Below are 23,377 nucleotides of genomic sequence, written 5' to 3' on the forward strand. Positions count from 1 at the left end.
TATCCTGAACCTGGGAGGTGACAGAGTGAGGCTATCTCAAAAAAAGGGTACTTCTTAGCCCCAAATAAGATTCAACCAAAGATACTCAACAGACGCTGGCTGAAGGAAAATTTGTATTTTAATTATTTTTATGTACAGAAAACTCAACAGTGTACATTTAACCCAACTTAGTGGCCAGTTCTTTAGCCTTTGCCTTTTCGAGCTTGGCGATACGAGCCACAGACTTGGGACCCAGGACATTGCCGCCCCAGTGACGGCGGATCTGAAAAGACAAAGAGGCAGTCAGTTTGACTTGTTTTCTGATATTTTCAAGGTTATTAGTTGGGTTATTCTGTTGGACTGTTACAAGCTGATCGTCAAAACTTCTCGTAAGTTAAGCCAGCCAGTTATTTGGTAAAATGATTTGTGCATGACAATATTTTGTGTAAAGCTCTTACCTCATCGTATCTGTCGTTGTAATTGGTCCTGATAGCTTCCACCAGCTTAGCCAAAGCGCCTTTGTCTTCCCTAAAAGGCAGGAGGGAAGACAAAAGTGGGGCATTTTTTTGTGTTAGTTTCCCTTTTAGAACGCAGAAATACCTTCAGTGTTAGCTCAAGACAATCTTTTGCCTCAGATGCAATGTTGTCCACACAGTTTATTCAGGTGAAGAAATTCTTAACCATCACTGGCAAAAGTTCAGATAATTTTTTTTTTTTTTTTGAGAGAGTCTCGCTCTGTCGCCCAGGCTGGAGTGCAGTGGCTCAATCTCAGCTCACTGCAAGCTCTGCCTCCAGGGTTCATGCCATTCTCCTGCCTCAGCCTCCAAGTAGCTGGGACTAAGGTGCCCGCCACCACGCCCGGCTAATTTATTTTTTAGTAGAGATGGGGTTTCACCGTGTTAGCCAGGATGGTCTCGATCTCCTGACCTCGTGATCCACCCACCTCGGCCTCCCAAAGTGCTGGGATTACAGGCGGGAACCACTGCATCCGGCAAATGTATTTCTTAAACTAAAAGACTGGCCTTTAAGGCAAAAGGAAACAACTGTAAGGCATGGATTAAACGAGCCGGTGGAGGTTTGGGGCTAGGCTGTGTACTTACGAGTTCACCTGTGTGAAGGCGACAGTGGTGCAGGTCTTCCTGTGGACTAGACGGCCCAGTCTGGCCTTCCCCTTGATAATGCAGTAAGGGACCCCCATTTTACGACACAGGGCAGGCAAGAAGACAACCAGCTGGAAGAAAGCATTAGCTGAAGAATGTATTTTCACCAAAAGCAGTAAATTTCAGAATTCGCTTGGTAGCAATTGCTCAGGGTTAAAAAGCTCATGGATTTGCACTTCAAGGTTGAATTCAGTGAGAGATTCACATCATTGCAAGAGCCACGCATGTGTTGGATCTGTCAGTACTGTCCTCACCCACTTCAGTCCCACCACTGACTTGGCATTAGGCCTACTCTCTCTTCCTAATACTGACACAGAAGCCCTTGGGTTAGCAGTCAACAGGTAAACGCACCTCGATGGGATCCACGTCGTGTGCAATCACTACCAGCTGAGCTTTCTTGTTCTCCACCAAGGTGGTGACGGTGTTAACTCCTAGAACACACAACCACTTCGTGAGCAACCGCAGGGCCTGCTCCCGTCACAAGAAGCTGCTGGGCTCAGCTGTTGACTCAGTGTTAAAAAGCTCGGTTTTACTCTTCAGAGTTATTTCAGACAAAGAAATTCTATGTCACTGCAACAGCCTGCCCCCAGTGTTCACCCTAAGGTGGGGCTTACTCACCTGCTCGAAGGACAGGTGGTCTCTTAGTGGGGACATCCCCTTTGCCAGCAGCTTTCTTCTCGGCCCGGGCCAACAGCCTCTGCTTCTTCTCTTGCTTTGTCTCTGGTCTGTACTTGTGGGCCAGCTTAAGCAGCTGAGTAGCTGGAAAAACACTCTTCAGTTTAGGCTTGCAGTCAAGATTCTAATCCTCGTCACTTAATACAAATGCTAGACCACTGTCCTGCTATATGATGACTATAATGTAATGACAGATGCAGTTCAAGAAACCTAAGACCATCCACCCTCATGTTCTGGATGAAATAAGGAATCCTTGCCTAAGAAACTTTCCACGCCACAGAACCTCACCTGTTTGGCGGTCCAGGGCCTGGGTGAACTGGTTAATAGCAGGAGGCACTTTCAGCCGCTTATAGAGGATGGCTCTCTGCCGCTGCAACCTGATATAGCGAGGCCATTTCACAAAGCGGGTGAGGTCTCTTTTGGGCTGGATGTCCTGTCCTGAGAAGTAAAGGGTGACATCGAGTGAGGTTCAAATCCCATGTCAAGTTCACGTCTGGGGCCACCAAGAAGGGTGTTGGTGCATCAGCGATCTTGGTGGTTTAAAACGTCATCACCATCTTTCAGATAGCAAATATTCTTTTACATCATCTGCACACAAACACCTGATAACACGACACCACGATGCTTTCCCTCATCTAACAAGCGAAGATGCCACCAAGTACAGCAGAATTGTTGTTCTAGTGCCTCACCGTGACAATGCTACTGTACTTGTTTCTGGAAGGCTAAGATGATTCCAAGGTCTCTGCCCTATTGAGCTGAATGCTCATTTAGCAACCCAATGAAAGCAAGGAGCACGTATCATCATTGCCCCGTCTCTAAGGGACACGGGTTAAGGACTGCAACCACTTTACACCCACTAAAACCTACAAAATACGACACAACCCAATTACCATTTTCCCTTGGGAGAAACAAACCATTTTCATTCTGCTGTTACTCACCAATGCCAAAATTCTTAGGTCTTTTCTCAAACAGGGGATTCACCACTTTCTTGGCCTCCTGCTTTTTCACGACAGCAGGGGCCGGAGCCACCTTCTTTCCCTTGGCCTTCTTTCCTTTCGGCTGGGCAAAGAGAAAACGTCGGTTAAACCGCCGCCTCCACTCGCTTCGTCCAGGGTAGATCTCAGGCTGGCTCCTCCAAAACAAGGGGCGCCGACAACCCCTGCCTGAACTAGGCCGGCGAGCAGCGTTCTGCAGCCCCCAGCACCACCCCTCGACAGGAGCGTCTCACATCAGCAGCACGAGCACGCAGCCCCAGGAACCCCGAGCGGTCGGAGCCCGGCTAAGCCCGAGGCCACGCTCTCTTCGCGTCGCCAACCCAGGAGACGCCCCGAACTCATGACCCCTCTGGGTCGCGGCCCCGCAGGTTCTAGAAGCAACAGAACGGGCTCAGAACTCGTCGCTCAAGATCTCTAGAGCGGCCCCCAGGAAGCCCGGGAGACGCTAAGGCTCCGGGCGCCTCGGCCCTGTCCACTCCGAGCCGCGCATTGCGGCGCTCCAGGCCCTCCTCCCCCAGCCCAGCAACACCGGGATCAACGCATCCCGCTCGCGGCCGCCCGGGGCTCTAGTCCATCTCAATCTCTCCGCGTCACACCGGGTAGGGCTCTCCTAGCGCCAGGCGGAGCAGGAGGCCCTCCGCGGCCGCGCCTGGAGGAGGATGGCAGCGGATACACCCGAGACCCGGCTATAGTGCCACAAAACTAGCACTCACTCACCATCTTGGGTGGCGGGAGGAGAAAGAAAGAAAAGGGAATTGTGGGTAATATGTATGCGGCCTTGGAGATCGCGAGAGTTGATACTGGCACGGGATTTCAGATTTAAAGCAACAGCACTTCTATAAATGTAAAAATCGAGGCGGGGCCGAGAAGCTGCGGCGCGGCGGGGAAGAGACTGCGGCTGGCGGGCCCGGCCGGGGGAGAGAGGCGGGAAAGTGCGGGTCCCAGAGGCACTTGTCCACCCCGCCCCAGGCCGACCCGGCGGACGCGGCGTCTGGTGCGCGGGCGCTGGGGTGGGTATGAGGGTGTGGTGGGCAGTGGGGATGGAGGTGGGGTGGGTGTGTGGGCGGGTGTGGGGGGTGGGTGGGTGCGTAGGCGCAGAGGTCGGAGATCCACTTTCCTACGTGTGACTTAATTCCCCCATCCCGTCAAAAATGGGCACAAACAACGCGAGTGCTTCTAGGAGTCTGCTCGGCCGTGCGCCAGGCCGCGAACCTAGGGGGCCCCGGACCCTCCCTGAGCACCGCCCGCAGAGAGGCCCGGCCCGAAGGCCAGGCAGGTCCAGCGCCGAGGCTGTCCAGTGCGGCTTACGGCAGAGGCCGAGAGGCGCGCGGGGCTTGAGGCCCTTGTCCCGGTGGAGGCGCCATGAGGGATGTTAAGCGAGGGAGTGGAATGACCCCCCCCTTTTTTTTTTTTGAGACGTAGTCTCCCCCCTGTCGCCCAGGCTGGAGTGCAGTGGCGCGGTCTCGGCTCACTGCAACCTGTGCTTCCCGGGTTCAAGCGATTCTCCTGCCTCAGCCTCCCGAGTAGCTGGGACTACAGGCACCCACCACCACTCCCCGCTAATGTTTGTATTTTTATTAGAGACGGGGTTTCACTGTGTTGGTCAGGCTAGTCTCAAACTCCTGACCTCAGTGATCCCTGCCTTGGCCTCCCGTGCTGGGATTACAGGCGTGAGCCACCGCGCCCGGCCGGAATGACCACTTTTTAGGACCTCTTCTCTGCCGCGCAGAGACTGGAGGGAGCGGGGCCCGCAGTGCAGGGATGAGGTCTGGAGCGGGGCAGCCGGAGTGGGAATGGAAGGAAAGCGTGGATGTAGGCGGTGCAGAAGGACTCCTCGGATGGGAGGGCGTGGTGAGGGTGGCGGCGGGCTAAGAAGTTATGCCAGGGGCTGGTGTTGAGCTTGCAGGCCTCTCTGGGACACTCTGTGGGCCTGGATATGAAGTCTGGACTGCAGCCCTGGACAGGGCTTGGAGGGCTGGCCAGGAGTTCCAGGATGAGCTTGCTCTGGCAAAGGCGGGGCCAGAGGAGAGTCCTGGAACCCCCTGCAGTGCCTGCTGATGGACTGAGTTAATCTGTGTTTCAGTGATTGACTTTATTTGGCAGAAAGGGAATCCCCAGAAATCTGCATGTTCTGCTAAGGTTGGGGCATAGAGGGTGCCTGGGTTGACTCTGACTGCACTCAGAGGTCTGTGCTGCACTCTAAGGTCCCAGGTCTTCCCGCTGCGCTGCCTGAGGCTCGGCCATGGCCCAGCAGAGAGCCCTGCCCCAGAGCAAGGAGACGCTGCTGCAGTCCTACAACAAGCGGCTGAAGGATGACATTAAGTCCATCATGGACAACTTCACCGAGATCATCAAGACCGCCAAGGTGGGGGTGGGGGGGACCACCAAGGGGAGCAGGGTTTGGGAAGAGATGGAGACAGGAGAGGCCAGGGGCTGAGCAGCGTGAGTGAATAGTGTTCCAGGCAGGAAGCACCCAGTGCACCGGGAGCTGGTCAGTAGATACACCAAATAATGGCACGTCCTGGCAAAGCAGCGCAGGGGACTCTGGCTGGACTGCCGCGGCCCCACGTCCAGCCCTTACTAACAGTATAGGTTTGGGTGGAGAGTTCACTTTTTAGTGCCTCAGTTTCTCCTGCATTGTGGGGTCCTTATAATGACCCAACAATGACCTTGTGATGACTGGTGAGTTTACCTATGTAAAACAGTTACTTTGGGCACAGAGCCAGTGAGCAGGAGAAAAGCAGACTGGGGGAGAAGTGGGGGGCCCTCCAGGCAGGTGGAGCAGTCAGCATTGGGGCCTGCAAGCCTGCTGACTGCTGCAGCTGCACTAGATCGGGCTGGATCCCTCCTGGCTGCTGCAGACCTGGCAGGCTCCATAAGCGATGATGATAAGTATGGACGCTAGCATGTACTAAGTGCTTGCTATGTGTCAAACCACGTTGTGAGGCTGTCTGTGCCTGTTCTGCTGCATCTTCATGAGGACTCTGTGAGGTAGGCACTGTTGTCCTCTTCATTGCAGGAGGAAACCCAGGCCCAAGAGACTTAGTGATTTGCCCAAGGTGACTCAGCTCATAACTGGCTGAGCCAGGATTTTTTTTTTTTTTTTTTTTTTTTTGAGACGGAGTCTTGCTCTGTCGCCCGAGCTGGAGTGCAGTGGCCAGATCTCAGCTCACTGCAAGCTCCGCCTCCCGGGTTTACGCCATTCTCCTGCCTCAGCCTCCGGAGTAGCTGGGACTACAGGCGCCCGCCACCTCGCCCGGCTAGTTTTTTGTATTTTTAGTAGAGACGGGGTTTCACCGTGTTAGCCAGGATGGTCTCGATCTCCTGACCTCGTGATCCGCCCGTCTCGGCCTCCCAAAGTGCTGGGATTACAGGCTTGAGCCACCGTGCCTGGCCTGAGCCAGGATTTGAACCCACAAAGTCTGGGTCTTAACCACTGAGGGTACCTGACACCCACCCCGAGCTGAGCCCTTGCAAGACCTGCTGGGAAGCCCTGTCCAGGTTAGCCGAATGCACTGGCTGGGCTCCTGGCCCCTCTGTTCACCATCTGAGACTCCTTGACCACACCAGTCTGTCCCAGCCTCGCTTGGCCACCTATAAACCAGGGGTGGCAGGCCAGGCTTCTGTGAAAATGTCATGGGCTAATGGTGGTCAAGTGCATGACACAGCCTGGCACCTGGGAAGTGATCAGGAAATGGTCGCTGAAAAAAAAAAAATACATCATCCCTTCACTCATCCAGCAGTTTACCAAATGCCAAGCAAGTGACAAGGGTTCCTACCAGACAGGGCTCCCACAGCCCAAAAAGACTGGTCCAAGATAAGCCCCCATCCCTGCATCTAGCACAGCAAGCAGCGTGAGTTGCCTCCATTTGTCTTGAGCAAGGTGCCTATTGTCTCCCATGGCCAGAACAAGAGAGGGTGGAACTGAACCTTGCCAGAGGTCTGGCTGACAGCACTCAGGTCTGTAGACAGCACCACAGACAGGTTGTGGACAGTGTGGGCATCCTGGGCAGATGACAGTTACCGTAAGCTGGGCTGGGCTGGGCCAGGCCAGGGGTGCGGATGCCTTGACTGGGTTGATTCTAGGTTTTCTTGTTTGCCCCCAGATTGAGGACGAGACGCAGGTGTCACGGGCCACTCAGGGTGAACAGGACAATTACGAGATGCACGTGCGAGCCGCCAACATTGTGAGTGGCCAGGGTGGAGGGCACGGCCTGGGCTCCAGGAGCATCAGTCCCGGCTGGGGTTTCCTGGGTGGAGTGTAGGGGGTTCTGGGGCTGGTCTGCTCTTCTTCCCCTGAGAAGGAGCAGAAGGAGGCAAATGTAGAGATGCTTTGGTTTCACCACTCAGCAGCTTTAAAGAATGAGGTGGGGGCAAATCCTTTCTCAGGAGACTGTCCTCACGTAGGGCACTTGGAGGAGGGCTGGGCAGAGAGCCGCCCATACCCATCCTGTAGCTGTGCAGTGGCCAGGAAGAGGGCAGCCCTTCCTGCTAACTCACAAGTTCCTAAGGTCAGTTGTGAGTGAAAAGACAAACAGCCGAATGGAACTGTAGGCGCCATTGGATTCCTTCGGATCACAGGAGAAACACAGCAAGCAGATATTCCCGCAGGTGCACGTCCAGGGCTCAAAATGCATGGCAAAAGGTCTCACAGGAGCTCTGCCCAGCTGGCAGCCATGCTACCCCTACCCCGGGGCAGGAGGCAAAATGGGATCGTAGTTTTATCTGTGGGGTTTGAGTTTTTCATGAGCAGGATGTGCACCTGCATAATTGGACTGGAGGCCAGTCCTGCAGGAGTGGAAGCCAGAGGCTGAGGGAGGGGAGGGCCTGCCCTGCAGAACTGACATCCTAGTTTTCTCACTTAATTCTCACAAATGAACCTGTGGAGGTCAGGGGTAGAGTCCCACTTTGCAGATGAGGAGCTGAGGCTCCCAGAGAGGCCATCCCTTGCCCCACATCAGCCACCTGCAGGCAGGGCCGCTGTCACCCCTCACCCTGTGCCTGCCGTGGTTCTGATGGCCACAGGTCCGAGCTGGCGAGTCCCTGATGAAGCTGGTGTCTGACCTCAAGCAGTTCTTGATCCTCAACGACTTCCCCTCAGTGAATGAGGCCATCGACCAGCGCAATCAGCAGCTGCGCGCGCTGCAGGAGGAATGCGACCGGAAGCTCATCACGCTGCGAGACGAGATCTCCATCGACCTCTATGAGCTGGAGGAGGAGTATTACTCGTCCAGGTATAAATAGCGCTGGACTCCCCATGCAGAGCGGGAGCCCGCCTACCTGGGCCTGGCCAGCAGGCAAGGCTGCCTTCTGCTTTTTCAAATTCTTGCTGGTCTTGGCAGTGGAGCCGTGCCTGGGTTTCAGAGCAGAGCTTCTGACCAGAGCATTTGATCGACAGACAATTCACAACCATCTGCCAGGGCCCTGGGCCTTTCCCACAGTGCAGTGTGATGAAAACCACAGGACTCAATGCCAGTCGCATAGGCCAGGTCTGGAGAAGGGAGGCGCCTGGCTGTATCCCCCGCAGGGCCTCTTCCGAGAGCCTTCCTCCTCAGGCAGTGCCTTCTGGGGCTGTGCTGCTCCTGTTAGCTTCTGAATCCATATGTAGAGATTTCAGCCAAGGCTGGGGCAGCCCCTCTTGGGCAGTCAGGTCCACACCTATGTCCAGGGCACCAGGGTTACAATTCCATGTGGATGTCACCAAACCCCAGTGTGGAGGCAGGGACAGTCATAGGAGTGTGGGGGGATGAAGCCCAGGCAGGGAATGAGGGAATGGCCTGGAAAGCCGTTGGAGCTCCGGTTTCTGACCCACTTAGTCTCATCCACGGAGCTGGAGCCAACCTACATGCCAGGCCTCGTGCTGGGCCCCGGGAATGCAGAAGGGTCAAAACCCATGATCCTGACCCCCGTGGGGCCATGTAAGAAGCTGAAACCTTCGGCCGTTTGAGCTGGAGGGGGCCTGAGAAATCAGAGTCCACGTATCATTTACCTGGGGTAAACTTAGGCTGGAGACAGGGAGGCCCTCCACTCTGCCCCATTAGCTTAGAAAATCAAGATTCAGTACAGCAGACGCAGTGTCTGTGTCCATCTTGTGCCTTCTCCTGGACAAACCTTCCTGGTGGTGGATTTAAAATGCCCCTTTCTGCCCAGTGGCCATGCTGGGAGCCACAGATGTCCAGAGCCAGCATGACCTGGGACTTGGTTTCCCTGTCCTGGGCTCAGTGGCACTGCTCAGCTGCAGCAGTTCTAGAGTTTTCCAGGGCGTTCTGGGGAAATTTTGGTCCTCAGTACTCACTAACTCAGCAGATATGAGGCAGCATGTCCTCCACACTAGTGGCTGAGAGGGGTCCTGGGGTGTTTCACACCTTTCTGGGCGTCTCCTTCCACAGCTGTTCGGTTTGTCTGTCTCTCTGAGGCAGCCACTGTCACTGAGGGCCCCTGGACAGAGCAGCTGTGGGCCTATAATTCAGCTGCCTGCCTTGCCTTGGGGCAGGGAGAGAGGGAACCTGCCCATGGCCCTGCAGCAAAGCAGGGGGCAAACCCAGGACATGTGTGCCAGGCTTCCCATGCCCTCCCCCAACAGTCCCTTGGCTTCACCCAGAGGGGCTTCCAGGCCAGCCTGTGTCTCCTCCCACAGGCATGCTGTCCACACCAGCGCCCCCGGGGGCCTCACATAGCTCCTGTGGCAGAAGCAGTTGCTCCCTCCTCTGTACATCTCCTTTAAGCAACAAGGGCTGGACTGAGTTTCCTCTGTCCCTTCCTGTCGGTGCCCCAAAGGGCACTCCGCTCTCCCATCCCGCATGAGCTGTGCCTCCGTGCTCGCCTGCCCCCTCTCCGCTGTTCAGTTGCTCTTTCTGGCTCTGCCTATCCTCCACTTTCCTCGGGATGCCACTCTGTGCCCAGGACGGTTCTGAGACTGAACACTGAGGGCAGGAGCAAGAGAGGAAGCCAGGGGCGAGGCAGGCCGCGGGAAAGCCAGGGCCCCTGCCTGCAGGTTAGCACGAGGCGAGCATGGACTGTCACAGCCGCGGGCATGGGAAGGGCTAGCTGTGCTCTTCACCTGCATCCTGGCTGCCACGAGGATTCCCTGCGTTAGAGGTGGGGACGCCTGCTGGAGGCCACCTGGCTGATATAGCACTACCAGGAAGTGCCAGGGCCTGTGTTCCCAGCTGTCGCCCCCTTCAGGCTAAGTTTCAGGCAGCGACCGACCCAGAAAGAAGACACAGTCTCTGCCCTCCAAGAGCTCTTTGCAGTGCAGTGACACTGGGGTTTCTGCAGTCAGGGAGAAGGGAGGGCTGCCAGCCTGACAGCTTCTTGCAAGAGGAGGGGGACCAGCACCAGCTGGGAAGCATAGGCTAGGACAGGCCCACGTGGCGGCTGGGCAGGAAGGGCTTGCTAAGGTCACACAGCTGTTGGTGGTTGGGCCAGGGCAGCTTCCTCCTTTAAGGATGCTAGGGGGGCTCTCAACGCTGGCCCCCCTCTCTCTGCCAGGCCTGCCGACTCAGGGGTCAGATGGAGCAGGAGTGGAGAAAGGAAAAGACAGGTCTGGGGTGTGGTCATGTTTTCTTAACTCTGCTTCTGTCTTGCTCTCCCCTCCCTTGGCTTTCCTCTCTGCCTGCTCCTGTCTCTCCCTGGGGTTTCTGGTGGTGGAAAAGCTCAAGCCTTTGCGAAGCTAATGACCTGCCTCTGTGCGAAGCTTACGGGAGGCTGGACCTCGACACAGACTCTGCTGATGGCCTCTCGGCCCCTCTGCTGGCGTCCCCGGAGCCCAGTGCTGGCTCCCTACAGGTGGCAGCCCCTGCCCACTCTCATGCTGGTGGCCCTGGCCCCACTGAGCATGCCTGAGCCTCCGGGGCCACCCTTCGTTCTCAGGAACAAAACCTGAGGCTGCCCTCTGGATGGGATGCTGCCATAGCCTTGCTTCTCTCAGCCTAGGTTCCCATTTGGGGACTTCCTTGGGAAGCTTGTTAGCCCAGGGTGGGTCCCGCCAGGACAGTAGGGAAACAGTTGTTTCCCTAGCCATTTCCGAACAGCACATCATTCCCTGAGTCATCATCTCTGTTTGCTGCCTTCCTGGCCGACCACGTGAAAGAACGTTTCCAAGCTAGGTCTGGCATGTTGGGGATCTCAGCAGTGGGGCAGGAGGGCACGTGATTTCAGGGGAGTTCTGACCTGAGCCTGTTGTCAGAGTTGGGAGAGGCTCTGAGCAGTGTTGGGCAGACTGGGTCTCCCATTCCGAGGCCAGGGTTCCTGTGCAGAGCCCCACCCACTGGTTTTTGCCCTGAGCCACATGTCTGTGCCATGGGCTGAATGCCACGACAGGTGCGTGTGACAGCAGCTGCCCACACGTGTGGAAGCTAGGTGGGACTCATTCTTAATTCTGCCTTTGTAATGAGACTTGATTAAAACACCACCACCCTTTTGCGTTGCTCCTCTTTCTTCCTCATTCCTCGTCAGTTCAGGACCACCCTTGGTCTCCCAGCAGCTATCGGAGCAGCAGCTCAGCTCTGCCTGGACAGCCTGGCCTGAAGTCACCCTCTCCCCATTGGCACCTGGTAGGTTCCCAGTATTCAGTGAATGGACCTGCTGCCATCATTGCACATCCAGGCACCTGTGCCTCTGCTGGCATCTCATCACTGCCACCGGAGCCGGTGCTCCTAGTGCCGATATTTCAGAGAGGAGAGAATGTGGACTTAGAACGGGTGAGGTGTACCCACAGCCACAGAGCTAGGAAGTGAAGTGGCAGAAACCAGAACTTGAACCTGATGGAAGTCTAGACCCAGTGTCTTTTGGTGCCAGGCTCACCTTAGAAATGTAGAAGTCACAGCACTGGGCAGGACGTGTGAGGGGACACACCTGTCCCCTAACTCCCCCACCCCCAATTCCTCTACCACCATCCACGTGCTTCATCTTCTCATGGGGAGGCCATCGTCTTCCCCGATCTGTGAATGAGGTGACAGCCCAGGATCCAGCCTTGGGGACAGGTAAGAACACAGCTGACCCGTCACCACGTGAACCAGAGAACCTCACAGCCAAGCAGAAGGCACTAGACAGACAGGAGCCTGAGGCCTAGCCCTGACTCTGGGTCTGGCTTTTGGGGTGGCCTAGGGAAGTTGCTTCCCCTCTGAGGGATTATTTCCCCATTGATATGTGTGGGGATCTCCTGCACTAGTTTAGCTGTGGAAATGCCTTGTACTTAACCACTAAGGAAGAAAAGTATTACAACCAAATGGAAGCATATATGAAGGGAAAGCCCGGAAGGAACTGGCCAGACTTTGTGGTGGGATCCCACTTGTCCTGCTCCTAAAAACCTGAGCAGTAAGACCTTCTGCCGTCAGTTTTGTTTTCTGCTTGACCAGAACCATCAATCACATCAAGTCGTTTCTCCTTAGAGCCAAGCCGCTCTGCTGACCCCTTTTCCTCCAGCTCCTGGCCCTTGGCAGCAGAGTGCCATGGGGAAGCGGCTGATACCCATTTGCGGTTCTTTCTTGGGCCTGTGTCAGACAGGTTTTGTCTCCATGACTCTAGCAAAACTATGCGTATTAAGGTCACCAGTGGCCTCCATGTTCCTAAGCCCTGGCCCATCCTCAGTCTATGTCACTCTTTTATCCCAAGCTTTTTATTTTGAGGGCAGTTGAGCTCACGGAAGTACTCGTCATTTTGCCTCTCTGAGCACATTCTCCTTCTCCCATCACCACAACCAAAATGGATGATGATTCCATATCCTCTAGTATCTAGTCACATTCAGATTTCTTCAGTTGTTCCCCAAATAGTTTTTTCAATGCCTTTTTTTTTTTTTTTCCTATTCCAGAGGTCTTTTGTCTTTTTTTTTTTTTTTTTACACCTATGATGCCATGAATTCATAGGGAAGAGGTTCCAGCAGCTCAGGCTCCTTCTCACAAAGGGCGCTTCTCTGGGTGGAGCAGGCTGGCGCTTCAGTTGAATCCGGGTACCTTTCTCTTTGGCTTCCTTCTTTTTCTGATCATTTTCCTTCACGCGTTTCAGGAAGCCATCTCGGCTCTTAGAGTCCTTCATGTGCTCATTACACGTATTAATTCTCTTGGCAAGAATCTTGCCCTTAACTTGTTTGTTTACAACAATGCCAGCAGCATGCTGGGGAACACTGTAGACTCTTTCAGTTGAGCCATGGTAACACGTGTGGGCCATTCCTTTTTGAACAGTCCCCATTCCCTTAATGTCTACAATTATCACCCTTCTTATCGGTTCACATATACGTGGCCAAAGGAACAACTGCATGTTTTCTAAAAGGCTTACAGAACATGGATCAGGTACCTCTCCTCTTTCCCTTTGTGTTCGTCATTTTGGCCAGTCACTGGAAGATGGCGGTTCCAGCTGAAAGGCTTTTACGCCTGTTTTTATTGTGTGTTGCATTTGGTTGTTATTTTGGAGTCTTAAAATGTGAAACAGGACCAGGTCAGGCGTGGTGGCTCATGCCTGTAATCCCAAAACTTTGGGAAGCCAAAGTGGGCGGATCACTTAAGGTCAGGAGTTTTGAGATGAGTCTGGGCAACATGCCAAAACCCCGTCTCTACTAAAAAAAAATATAGAGAGAAATTAGCTGGGCGCGGTGGCTTACGCCTGTAATCCCAGCACTTTGGGAGGTCGGGGCGGGCAGATCACCTGAGGTCGGGATTTCGAGACCAGCCTGACCAACATGGAGAAACCCCGTCTCTACTAAAAATACAAAAAATTAGCCGGCCGTGGTGGCGCATGCCTGTAATCTCAGCTACTCGGGAGGCAGAGGCAGGAGAATTGCTTGAACCCAGGAGGTAGAGGTTGCAGTGAGCCGAGATCGGGCCACTGCACTCCAGCCTGGGCAACAAGAGCAAAACTACCTAAAAAAAAAAAGAAAGAAAAAGAAATTAGCCAGGCATGGTGGCACGTGCTTGTAGTCCCAGCTACTTAGGAGACTGAGGCAGGAGAATCACTTGAACCCAGGAGGTGGAGACTGCAGTGAGCCAAGATCATACCATTGCACTCCAGCCTGGGAGAAAGAGAGACTCCCTGTTTCAAAAAATAAAACAGGACCAGAGTGGTGGTGAGATGGGAGTGAGTCCAGTTGGATTCTGGAGGTGCTCTGAAGGCACAGTTGACAGGATTTGCTGAAGCATTGGATGTGGGGAATAAGAAAGGAGTCATTGGTTTCAAGGTCTGGCCCAAGCACCTGGAAGGATGGGGCCGCTTTAACTGAAAAAAGGGTTGGCAGTTAGAGGAAGAGATGGGGCTTGAGGGATCAGATGCCCATTCTGAACTCAGTAGGTGATGGTGTTAAGATACCCAGCAGTTCAGGGGAGTCATCAGCAGCGTCACACCCATCCTCCATGCAACATCACCTCTAGCCTGGTCTGAATGGCAGTGGGATGTCAGAACTAATTAACCTTAGTATCATTGTAGTTGGCATTCAACCCCCATACTGCTAAATTTGACTGCCTTTTTTTTTTTTTTTTTTTTTTTTTTTTTTGAGGCGGAGTCTCGCTCTGTCGCCGGGACTGGAGTGCAGTGACCGGATCTCAGCTCACTGCAAGCTCCGCCTCCTGGGGACTGCCTTTTTTAAAAATGAAAAAAGTATGTTTCTTGAGACAGCCTGGCACTCCAGGCTAGAATGCAGTGGTGTGATCTTGGCTCACTGCAACCTCTGCCTCTCGGGTTCAAGTGATCCTCTCTTCTCAGTTTCCTGAGTAGTTGGGACTACAGGGGCTGGCCACCATGCTCGGCTAATTTAATTTTTTGTGTGTGTGGAGACAGGGTTTCACTATGTTGCCCAGGCTGGTTTCCAACTCTGGGGCTCAAGTGATCCTCCCGCCTTGGCCTCCCAAAGTGCTGGGATTACAAGCGTGAGCCACTGTGCCCGGCCAAAAAAATTTTTTTTAATCACCTCATGGCAGAAGTTAGGGGAAGAAAGTTTAGTTCTGTTTCTTTTTTTTTGAGACGGAGTCTTGCTCTGTCGCCCAGGCTAGAGTGCAGTGGCCGGATCTCAGCTCACCGCAACCTCTGCCTCCTGGGTTCACGCCATTCTCCTGCCTCAGCCTCCCGAGTGGCTGGGACCACAGGCGCCCACCACCTCGCCCGGCTAATTTTTTGTATTTTTTAGTAGAGACGGGGTTTCACCGTGTTAGCCAGGAGGGTCTCGATCTCCTGACCTCGTGATCCGCCCGTCTCGGCCTCCCAAAGTGCTGGGATTACAGGCTTGAGCCACCGCGCCCGGCTAGTTCTGTTTCAAATACAACAGTTCTTACTGTTTCTAATAATATATACATTAGCAGCCACCTTTTCAAATTGTAATTTAAGACTCTTAAGTTCTCCCTTCTTGACCAACAGGGTGGCCCTGGAAGGGGCTCTGGGTCCCTAACAAGCCTGTAATTTTCCAGTGCAGGAACTGGGGTGTGGTGGTCCCAAGCCTCAGACCATGACCTCTCCTTTCTTCTGCCCCTAGTGAGTTATTATAAAGGCCACATCTTGTGCTAAAAATCGTAGTGTGGGCCGGGCACAGTGGCTCATGCCTGCAATGCCAGCACTATGGGAGGCGGAGGTGGGTGGATCACCTGAGGTCAGGAGTTCGAGACCATCCTGACTAACATGGTGAAACCCTGTCTCTACTAAAAATACAAAAATTAGGCCGGGCGCGGTGGCTCACTCCTGTAATCCCAGCTACTCGGGAGGCTGAGGAGAATGGCATGAACCGGGAAGGCACAGCTTGCAGTGAGCCGAGATCGCGCCACTGCACTCCAGCCTGGGCGCCAGAGCGAGACTCCATCTCAAAAAAAAAAAAAAGAAAAAAAGCTGGGCGTGGTGGTACACGCCCGTAATCTAATCCCAGCTACTCGGGAGGCTGAGGCCAGAGAATTGCTTGAACCCGGGAGGCGGAGGTTGCAGTGAGCCTAGATCTCCTCACTTCACTCCAGCCTGGGCGATAGAGCGAGACTCCTTTACCGGGGCGGAAGGAAGATCGTAGTGTGTAAGTCTATTTTTCAGAGCAAAAGTCACTGCGCAGGGGCTCTTTCTTGAATACGCCGGCTCCCTCCCGCCCAACACTTCTCCCTTTTCCCCCTGGGGCTTTCTTTGGCGCTGCCCCCACATGACAGTCACACGCTTGCCAGGTTTATCAGTCACCTCTAAGGCAGACACTCGCCAAGAACACATCCGTGTGTGTGACACACTGCTTGTGTCCCCTAGGACTGAACCTACGGCCTGCCACGTGCCAGGCGCTCAGTCTGCGTCCGCCTGAGACCGGAAGCCCCCCACTCCAAAGGACTGAATGAATGTACTGCTGGCCATTCACTCATTTCCTCCCTACTCATGACCGCCTGCTGTGCCGGGGTGAGGGGAGCGCAGGGACACATGCCGGACGTGTGATAGAGGTGATGGAAGCGCTGAGGCCCGGCCTCCGGGTCCCCTGCTGCACCGACTCCGGGCGGAGATTGGCTGCCCTCGGCCCACAATGCTGTGCGCCCCGCCCCGCGCGCCGTTTCCGGCGGAGTCAGGCCTGACTAATCGAGCGCGCGGGCTGGCGGCTCGGCGCTCGTCTGGCTGCGCCTGCCCGTGTGGTGGTTTCCGGCAGACGTGGTGAGAGTCGCACGCGAAGCGGGGAAGGTGTGAGTTGTGAACGGCCCGGGTCCCCGCTATGGCCTCTCTACTCGCCAAGGACGCCTACCTGCAGAGCCTGGCCAAGAAGATCTGCTCCCATTCGGGCCCGGAGCAGCAGGCGCGGACGCGGGGTAACGCACATGGCCGGGCTGGGACTGAGGGACCTGCGAAACGGGGACGCGGCCGGAGCCGGTGTAGACGAGTCTGTAAAGTACTAGAAAAAAAAATCCAAGTGACTTGTGAAATTACCGCCGTTTCCCTTGCCTTTTTTTTTTTTTTTTTTTTGAGACGGAGTCTCACCCTGTCGCCCAGGCTGGAGTGCAGTGGCCGGATCTCAGCTCACTGCAAGCTCCGCCTCCCGGGTTCAAGAGATTCTCCTGTCTCAGCCTCCAGAGTAGCTGGGATTACAGGCGCGCGTCACCACGCCCAGCTAATTTTTGTACTTTTAGTAGTGAGAGGGTTTAGTAGAGACAGGAGTAACGGTCAGTCCGTGGGAAAAGACCCTTTCAGTCCCTTCACTACGGACATGGTGCGGTGTGGGGAGGAGGAGGATGGCAGAGGGCTCCTGCGCTTAGGGTTCTCATGGCCTGGTGACCAGGCTGCACAAGGGAAGTAGATAATCGGGCGGGGAAGCCGACAGCGGGGACTTGTCAGTGCTGCCTGGGCCCAGGAGGAGAGGAGAGCAGCAGGGTCTCTGGACCCACCAGAGGTTAAACGGGGTTTCCTTTTTATTCAAGGACGGTATATTAGTGATAGCAAATCCAAAATCTTGTGAATTTTCTCATTACTCAGTATGTCTTCCGTCTGTCTTTCTCATCCTTTTTCAAGTTTTTTTTTTTCATTTATTAAAACGATTCAGCTCCTACTTTACATACTGATTTCTCCCATTTAAAAAGTAAACGTTGTCGGGGCATGGGGCCTCACGCCTGTAATCCTAGAATTTTGGGAGGCCAAGGCAGGCGGATCACAAGGTCAGGAGATCGAGACCATCCTGGCCAACATGGTGAAACCCGGTCTCTACTAAAAATGCAAAAATTAGCCGGCCTGTAATCCCAGCTACTTGGGAGGCTGAGGCAAGAGAATTGCTTGAACCCGGGAGGTGGAGTTTGCAGTGAGGAGAGATCATGCCATTGCACTCCAGCCTGGGCAACAGAGCGAGATTCTGTCTCAAAAAAAAAAAAAAAAAAAGTAAACATTACCCCCAGCAGCTAAAATGAAAGCCCTTGTCATTGTGTTTGATGGCAACGTGGTAGCTTATTGTGAAGCAGGGTCAGAAATTGTTAGTAGAGGTGGATATTCAGGTTTTTCTAATTTTTCACTCAAATAATATGATGAACGTCCTTGAAGCCTGGTCTTTGTGCCTGGTGGATTCTCACAAGCAGAACTACTTGGTCAAGGTTATGGTTCTGAGCTCTAGGATCAGTGTGTCTCTGCCTCCCAATCCTGATCCTCTTTCTGCATCCTCCTAGGATCAAAGCCTTGGTGAGCCTTTCATGCCTATTGAATGGGCCATGAGATTGGGATGGCAACTTTTTTTTTTGAGACGGAATCTTCTGTTGCCCAGGCTGGAGTGCAGTGGAGGGATCTCAGTTCACTGCAACCTCCGCATCCCAGGTTCAAGCTATTCTCCTGCCTCAGCCTCCTGAGAGGCTGAGATTACAAGCGCCTGCCACTACGCCTGGCTAATTTTTTGTATTTTTAGTAGAGACGGGGTTTCACCCTGTTAGCCAGGCTCCTCTCGAACTCCTGACCTTGTGATTCGCCTGCCTCAGCCTCCAAAGTGCTGGGATTACAGGTGTGAGCCTCCGTGCCCAGCTGGGACGGCAACTCTTTCTTATTTTGCATTTCAGCTGGCAAAACTCGAGGCTCAGAAGCTGCAGAGCCCCCAAAAAAGAAAAGGAAGAAAACACAAAAGAAATTCCGGGAACGGGAAGAGAAGGCTGCTGAGCACAAGGCCAAGTCCTTGCGAGAGAAGTCTCCAGCAGCCTCTGGGGCCAGGAGGCCTGAGGCAGCCAAAGAGGAAGCAGCTTGGGCTTCCAGTTCAGCAGGGAACCCTGCAGGTGAGAGGCGTCAGGACATGTTGGTTCTGTGCAGGGCTGGGGCCGGGCTTGGGCTTGGGCTTGGTCCCCTCTGCTGTTAAAAAAAAAAAAAAAAAGCATTGTCAGGCACACAGGGATAGCACAAGACTTCCCCAAGAGCAAAGATCCCGGGAGGGCTAGGGTGGATGGGACCGAAGGAACTGTATGGCGTTCCAGGCCACATGGCTAGCAGGATGTCAGGGGGCAAGGCCATGTCTCTCTGAGGACCTGGAGCAGCTTGACTTGAGCTTCACTGCCCTCAGGTCTCTGCAGGGGCGTCATGAGAGCCAACTTGTTCTGGGGCGCAGGCTGTGGAGGAGGTGGTTTGGCTTGCGCCGTAGGAAATGTTTTCTCATACCACAGTGACCTACCTTGCAAGGCACTCAGTTACCTGTCCTGGAGGATGTTGTAGGAACCAGTCTAGGTTGAAGTGGTGGAATAGAATTTACTGAAATTGCCCTGCAGATCCATGAGTGGCCACAGTGGGACAGGGATTCGTGGCCCTTGGGGGGCGGGGAGAGGGAGAGAGCGCCCCCTGCAGTCCTGTCTCCTTCCCTGCAGATGGCCTGGCCACTGAGCCTGAGTCTGTCTTTGCACTGGATGTTCTGCGACAGCGACTGCGTGAGAAGATCCAGGAGGCCGGGGGCCAGGTAGGCAGGCAGGTTTGCTGGAGTGCTGTCACTGCTCTGCCTGTGTTCTCCCTGGGGTCAGCTCTCAGCGAGGGGCTGTAACCCCTGTTCTCCCCTCTGCAGTGAGTCTGCCAGGGCCCCAGCAGCTGTGCCCTGGGAGAGCAGTTATTTTCTTGGAGAACCTCAGTCCCCAAAGTTATCGGCCTCCTTCCTTCTGGGAAGCTGCCTTTGCTGAACTGACACTGGGATAGGCACCTCCTGTGTCAGTTTCTCCGAATGTCGTGATAGTCCTGCGAGTTGAGCAGGGACCTGAGCTGCGTGGCTAGGCACAAGAAGCGCCAGTGCAGCTCTTTGTGCTGAATGGTGCTGTCTCCTTTGTGTTGGCCCCTACCCACCCTTTCCCTGGGGCCCTTCCTTAAGGCCTCATGCTGTGTGGGGGACAGTCCCCAGCTACTCTCCTCCACCATCCCAAGGTACAGTGTATGGTTCCTAAGAGGCGATCAAGACTCCGGGCCTTTGTTCCTGAAGCACAGGCCTCATTTGGGCTGGTGTAGGACTCTTGTTGGCCTGGGGATGGGAAAGGCCCCTGGGAGAGCTTAGTTTGGGTACCTCGTGAACAGAATAGGCAGCGGTCAGGACAGGTGTTCAGACCCCAACTCCAAGTTCTAGGCAGTGGTGTTGACCCTCCTCATCTGTGAAACAATGTATGACATGTGGAACCATGTTTGTAACGTATCCTGCCACGGGGTAAGCACCTGGGAATTGGAAGCCGTGATTCTTATTTGGTGGTCCCTTCTTTTGGGGTCCTTTGCATTTTTGAGGAACATCCTCTGTTGTGGAACATTGAACTCTGTGGGCCCCTTGTTCTGCGTGAGGATTTCCTCACCTGCCTTCCGGCCCTGATTCTTCTCGACCATGGGCCAGGCTGGGGGGCCCTGGGATGGAGAGAACTTTAATGAGTGGGCGCCTCTCCCCCAGGGCAGTGCCAAGGAGCTGTGCCCTGCTGCCCTGGAGAGAAAGCGGAGGAGAAAGCAGGAACGGGACCGGAAGAAGAGGAAGCGAAAGGAGCTGCGGGCCAAAGAGAAGGCCAGGAAGGCTGAGGAGGCCGCGGAGGCCCGGGACGCGGTGGGGCCAACCCCAGAGGGGGCCTGCACGGAGCCGCGGGAGCCGCCGGGGCTGATCTTCAATAAGGTGAGTGGGAGCTGGGTCCTCGGGCGGGCTGGGTCGGCTTCAGGCCTCAGCGTTGCCCCTTGTTAGCTTCATGACCTCCCTCCGGACCCCATGGCGTCTGTAAGGTGGTGACAGGGACAGCGCAGGTCCCTTAGGGTGCCGGCCAAGACGGGCCTAGTGTGGGGCTGGCATGAGCTCATGTCATACCTTCTTCCTAGGTGGAGGTGAGCGAAGACGAGCCGGCCAGCAAGGCTCAGCGCAGAAAGGAGAAGAGGCAGAGGGTGAAGGGGAACCTCACGCCGCTGACCGGGAGGAACTACCGGCAGCTGCTGGAGCGCCTGCAGGCACGGCAGAGCCGGCTGGACGAGCTGCGCGACCAGGATGAGGGGAAGGCGCAAGAGCTGGAAGCCAAGATGAAGTGGACCAACCTCCTATACAAGGCGGAGGGCGTGAAGATCCGCGATGACGAACGCCTGCTGCAGGAGGCCCTGAAGCGGAAGGAGAAGCGCAGGGCGCAGCGGCAGCGCCGGTGGGAGAAGCGCACGGCCGGCGTGGTGGAGAAGATGCAGCAGCGCCAGGACCGGCGTCGGCAGAACCTGCGCAGGAAGAAGGCGGCCCGCGCCGAGCGCCGCCTGCTCAGGGCCCGCAAGAAGGGCCGCATCCTGCCGCAGGACCTGGAGCGCGCAGGCCTGGTCTGAGTCTGTCCCACCTGGGGCTGCCGTCTCTGTCCTGGGAGGCTCCAGGGGACCCTCTGGGTCCTTGATGCTGGTTCTGTCCCAGGATCTCCACAGACCGCGGCCTCTGCGTGTAAGGGGGACACTGTCGTGCTCTGCTGAGTTGTGAGGGCTCAGATCATGTGTGTGAAAGAGAATGTTTCTGCGTCATCCTTGAAAACAGGGTCCCGGGGCCTTCAGACCCAGGCAAAGGGCGAGCCACACTGGGGCCCAGCCTTCTTTTCTGGGCCCCAAAGCTTCCCCGAGGTTTGCAGGGTCAGGGTGGAGGAACGGTGGGGGGGGGGGGGGGGGCCGCCGCCCCCCCCCCCCCCACCTGTGTTCTCAGGGGCCACAGGACGGAAGAGGGTGGCCTCTGCTTCCGAACCACGTTAGTCCGCAGCTGACTGGAACAGCGGACAGCCCTGAGGTGTGGCGTGTGGGCACCTGGCACTCGGGAGTGGTGGGAGCACGTCCAGGCGTGGTGCGTCCTGGGGCAGAACGCCACGTCTCCTCCCCCTTCTCTTGGCTTCTGCCTGTTGGGGTCTCATTCCTTTCTGTTCCTCAGTGCCTCTGGGCGGCATTTCACCTCCGAATTCAGAGGGAGGGAGGGAGCAGTACCTTCCCAGAGTCCACGCCTGTGAGCTGGGTCAAGTGCATTGGCCCAAAGGAAAGACAGAGTAAAAGCTGGAGAGAGTGAAGTGAATGGAAGATACAAAATGTAATGGAAGAATTAAATCCAAAGCTCCAGGCAATCAAAATGAATGCAGGTTGAATAAACTCAGGTGAATTTTAGTGACACGTGGATGATAACGCTGTAAATAAAATTCTTTTGATGAAACTCTCCAGTTAACTAGACGATTGTAACCTAAAGGGAGCTGGTGTGACTTTTGATAGTGTCTACTGATGAAAAAGTCCTGTGAAAGATCAGATGTGAGATGGGTATGAGCTTGAGCCTAGGAGACAGACACAACAGTATATGGAAAGAATACCTAGTCCTTGCAAGCGTATATGGAACATGGATGGGAACTGACCACCTACTTTGTCTAGAAAAGAAGTCGTAAGATATTTCAAGGAATCAGTGTCGTTACCTGACCATATCCCAATGTCGTTAAAAATTTTTGAGCTAATTCTTTTTTTTTTTAGACGGAGTCTCTGTCGCCCAGGCTGGAGTGCAGTGGCACGATCTCGGCTCACTGCAACCTCCGTCTACCAGGTTCAAACGTTTCTCCTGCCTCAGCTTCCCGAGTAGCTGGGACTACAGGCGCCCGCCACCATGCCCTGCTAATTTTTTGTATTTTTAGTAGAGACAGCGTTTCACCGTGCTAGCCAGGATGGTCTCGATCTCCTGACCTCAGGTGATCCACCCGCCTCGGCCTCCCAAAGTGCTGGGATTACAGGCATGAGCCACTGCCTCCAGCCTAAACTAATTCTTAAAATTTCATATTTGGAACTTCTAAAACATAGTTACAAATTACCTATGAGTTAATTCCTAATGGATATTAGAAATACTTGGGACTAAAAGATAATGAAAATGCTGTGTATTGAAGTTTGTGGAGCAGGGCCTGGCACAGCGGCTCATGCCGTTAATCCCAGCACTTCGGGAGGCGGAGGCGGGTGGATCACTTTAGGTCAGGAGTTCGAGACCAGCCTGACCAACATGATAAAACCCCATCTCTACTAAAAATACAAAAATTAACGGGCATGGTGGGACATGCCTGTAGTCCTAGCTGCTTGTTAGGCTGAGGCAGGAGAATCGCTTCAACCTGGGAGGTGGAGGCTGCAGTGAGCCAAGATCGAGCCACTGCACGCCAGCCTGGGTGACAGAGCGAGACTGTCTCAGAAAAAATTTATGAAACAGGATTAAAGCAGCATAAAAGACATTTCATAGCCCCTAAATGTATGTGCATCTACAGATAGATAAATAGTGCCATTCATACACGTATGTGCTGTATGTCTATGTTTTTAAGGGCCAAAGATAAGCATGCAGCTTAAGTTGGAACAACTCAAAGTAAATGGAAGAAAGGTCTCCAAAACTGACCAATGGAAAGCCTGAGCTGTAATCACTGATGAAATTGAATCAGTAGTTAAGAATGTTCCCCTAGACAGTTACAGAGAAGTTCCATGAAATAGAGAACAGGTAATTCCAGACTTAGACAAATTCTAACAGAGAATCAAATGAGAGAACACTTCATGAATTTAACTTTATTACCAAAACTAAACAAGAAAACTAGGTAAGAGGAAGGGAAGTTACCAAATACCAATGTCAAAATTTTAATAATAACCAAGTTTAACAAAGTGCCACACTGGATTTAACTCAGAATTGCAAAGCGATTTCAACACCAGCGAATCGCGTGTAATTCACATCAACAGATT

At 54.3% G+C, this 23,377-nt stretch overlaps 3 protein-coding genes and 4 non-coding genes across 9 annotated transcripts; 2 read left to right on the forward strand and 5 right to left on the reverse strand.

The window, feature by feature from the left end:
• Nucleotides 1-100: 100 nt before the first annotated feature.
• RPL7A (ribosomal protein L7a) lies at nucleotides 101-3,819 on the reverse strand. The gene is made up of 8 exons (XM_023189034.3): nucleotides 3,527-3,819; nucleotides 2,753-2,873; nucleotides 2,103-2,252; nucleotides 1,758-1,898; nucleotides 1,491-1,570; nucleotides 1,080-1,210; nucleotides 438-507; nucleotides 101-262 (listed from the first exon to the last, which is right to left on the reverse strand). Exons 1-8 carry the CDS (start codon nucleotides 3,527-3,529, stop codon nucleotides 158-160), a joined length of 801 nt encoding a protein of 266 aa, XP_023044802.1. The 5' UTR covers nucleotides 3,530-3,819; the 3' UTR covers nucleotides 101-157.
• LOC111524019 lies at nucleotides 605-672 on the reverse strand. Its single transcript, XR_002725664.1, has one exon. It is a non-coding gene; the product is annotated as a small nucleolar RNA SNORD36 (small nucleolar RNA).
• LOC111524017 lies at nucleotides 1,282-1,354 on the reverse strand. Its single transcript, XR_002725662.1, has one exon. It is a non-coding gene; the product is annotated as a small nucleolar RNA SNORD36 (small nucleolar RNA).
• On the reverse strand, nucleotides 1,642-1,715 carry LOC111524018. Its single transcript, XR_002725663.1, has one exon. It is a non-coding gene; the product is annotated as a small nucleolar RNA SNORD36 (small nucleolar RNA).
• LOC111524014 lies at nucleotides 2,333-2,407 on the reverse strand. Its single transcript, XR_002725660.1, has one exon. It is a non-coding gene; the product is annotated as a small nucleolar RNA SNORD24 (small nucleolar RNA).
• Nucleotides 3,526-11,234, forward strand: MED22 (mediator complex subunit 22). 2 transcript variants are annotated; one of them, XM_023189041.2, is made up of 4 exons: nucleotides 3,526-3,819; nucleotides 5,014-5,174; nucleotides 6,916-6,996; nucleotides 7,835-11,234. In XM_023189041.2, exons 2-4 carry the CDS (start codon nucleotides 5,052-5,054, stop codon nucleotides 8,051-8,053), a joined length of 423 nt encoding a protein of 140 aa, XP_023044809.1. In that variant the 5' UTR covers nucleotides 3,526-3,819; nucleotides 5,014-5,051; the 3' UTR covers nucleotides 8,054-11,234. The 2 variants fall into 2 exon arrangements, with proteins under 2 accessions (XP_023044809.1, XP_023044810.1); XM_023189042.2 differs by having other exon boundaries at nucleotides 3,526-3,803.
• Nucleotides 11,235-16,364: 5,130 nt separating this feature from the next.
• On the forward strand, nucleotides 16,365-22,131 carry SURF6 (surfeit 6). Of its 2 annotated transcripts, XM_023189030.2 has the most exons (5): nucleotides 16,371-16,545; nucleotides 18,265-18,474; nucleotides 19,054-19,142; nucleotides 20,100-20,312; nucleotides 20,510-22,131. In XM_023189030.2, the coding sequence occupies exons 1-5, from the start codon at nucleotides 16,452-16,454 to the stop codon at nucleotides 20,987-20,989; spliced, it is 1,086 nt and encodes a 361-aa protein (XP_023044798.1). In that variant the 5' UTR covers nucleotides 16,371-16,451; the 3' UTR covers nucleotides 20,990-22,131. The 2 variants fall into 2 exon arrangements, with proteins under 2 accessions (XP_023044799.1, XP_023044798.1); XM_023189031.2 differs by lacking the exon at nucleotides 20,510-22,131 and having other exon boundaries at nucleotides 16,365-16,545; nucleotides 19,054-19,146; nucleotides 20,105-20,301.
• Nucleotides 22,132-23,377: the final 1,246 nt, after the last annotated feature.

This window comes from Piliocolobus tephrosceles, chromosome 14 (assembly GCF_002776525.5).
Source record: "Piliocolobus tephrosceles isolate RC106 chromosome 14, ASM277652v3, whole genome shotgun sequence".
NCBI classification, from domain to species: domain Eukaryota; kingdom Metazoa; phylum Chordata; class Mammalia; order Primates; family Cercopithecidae; genus Piliocolobus; species Piliocolobus tephrosceles.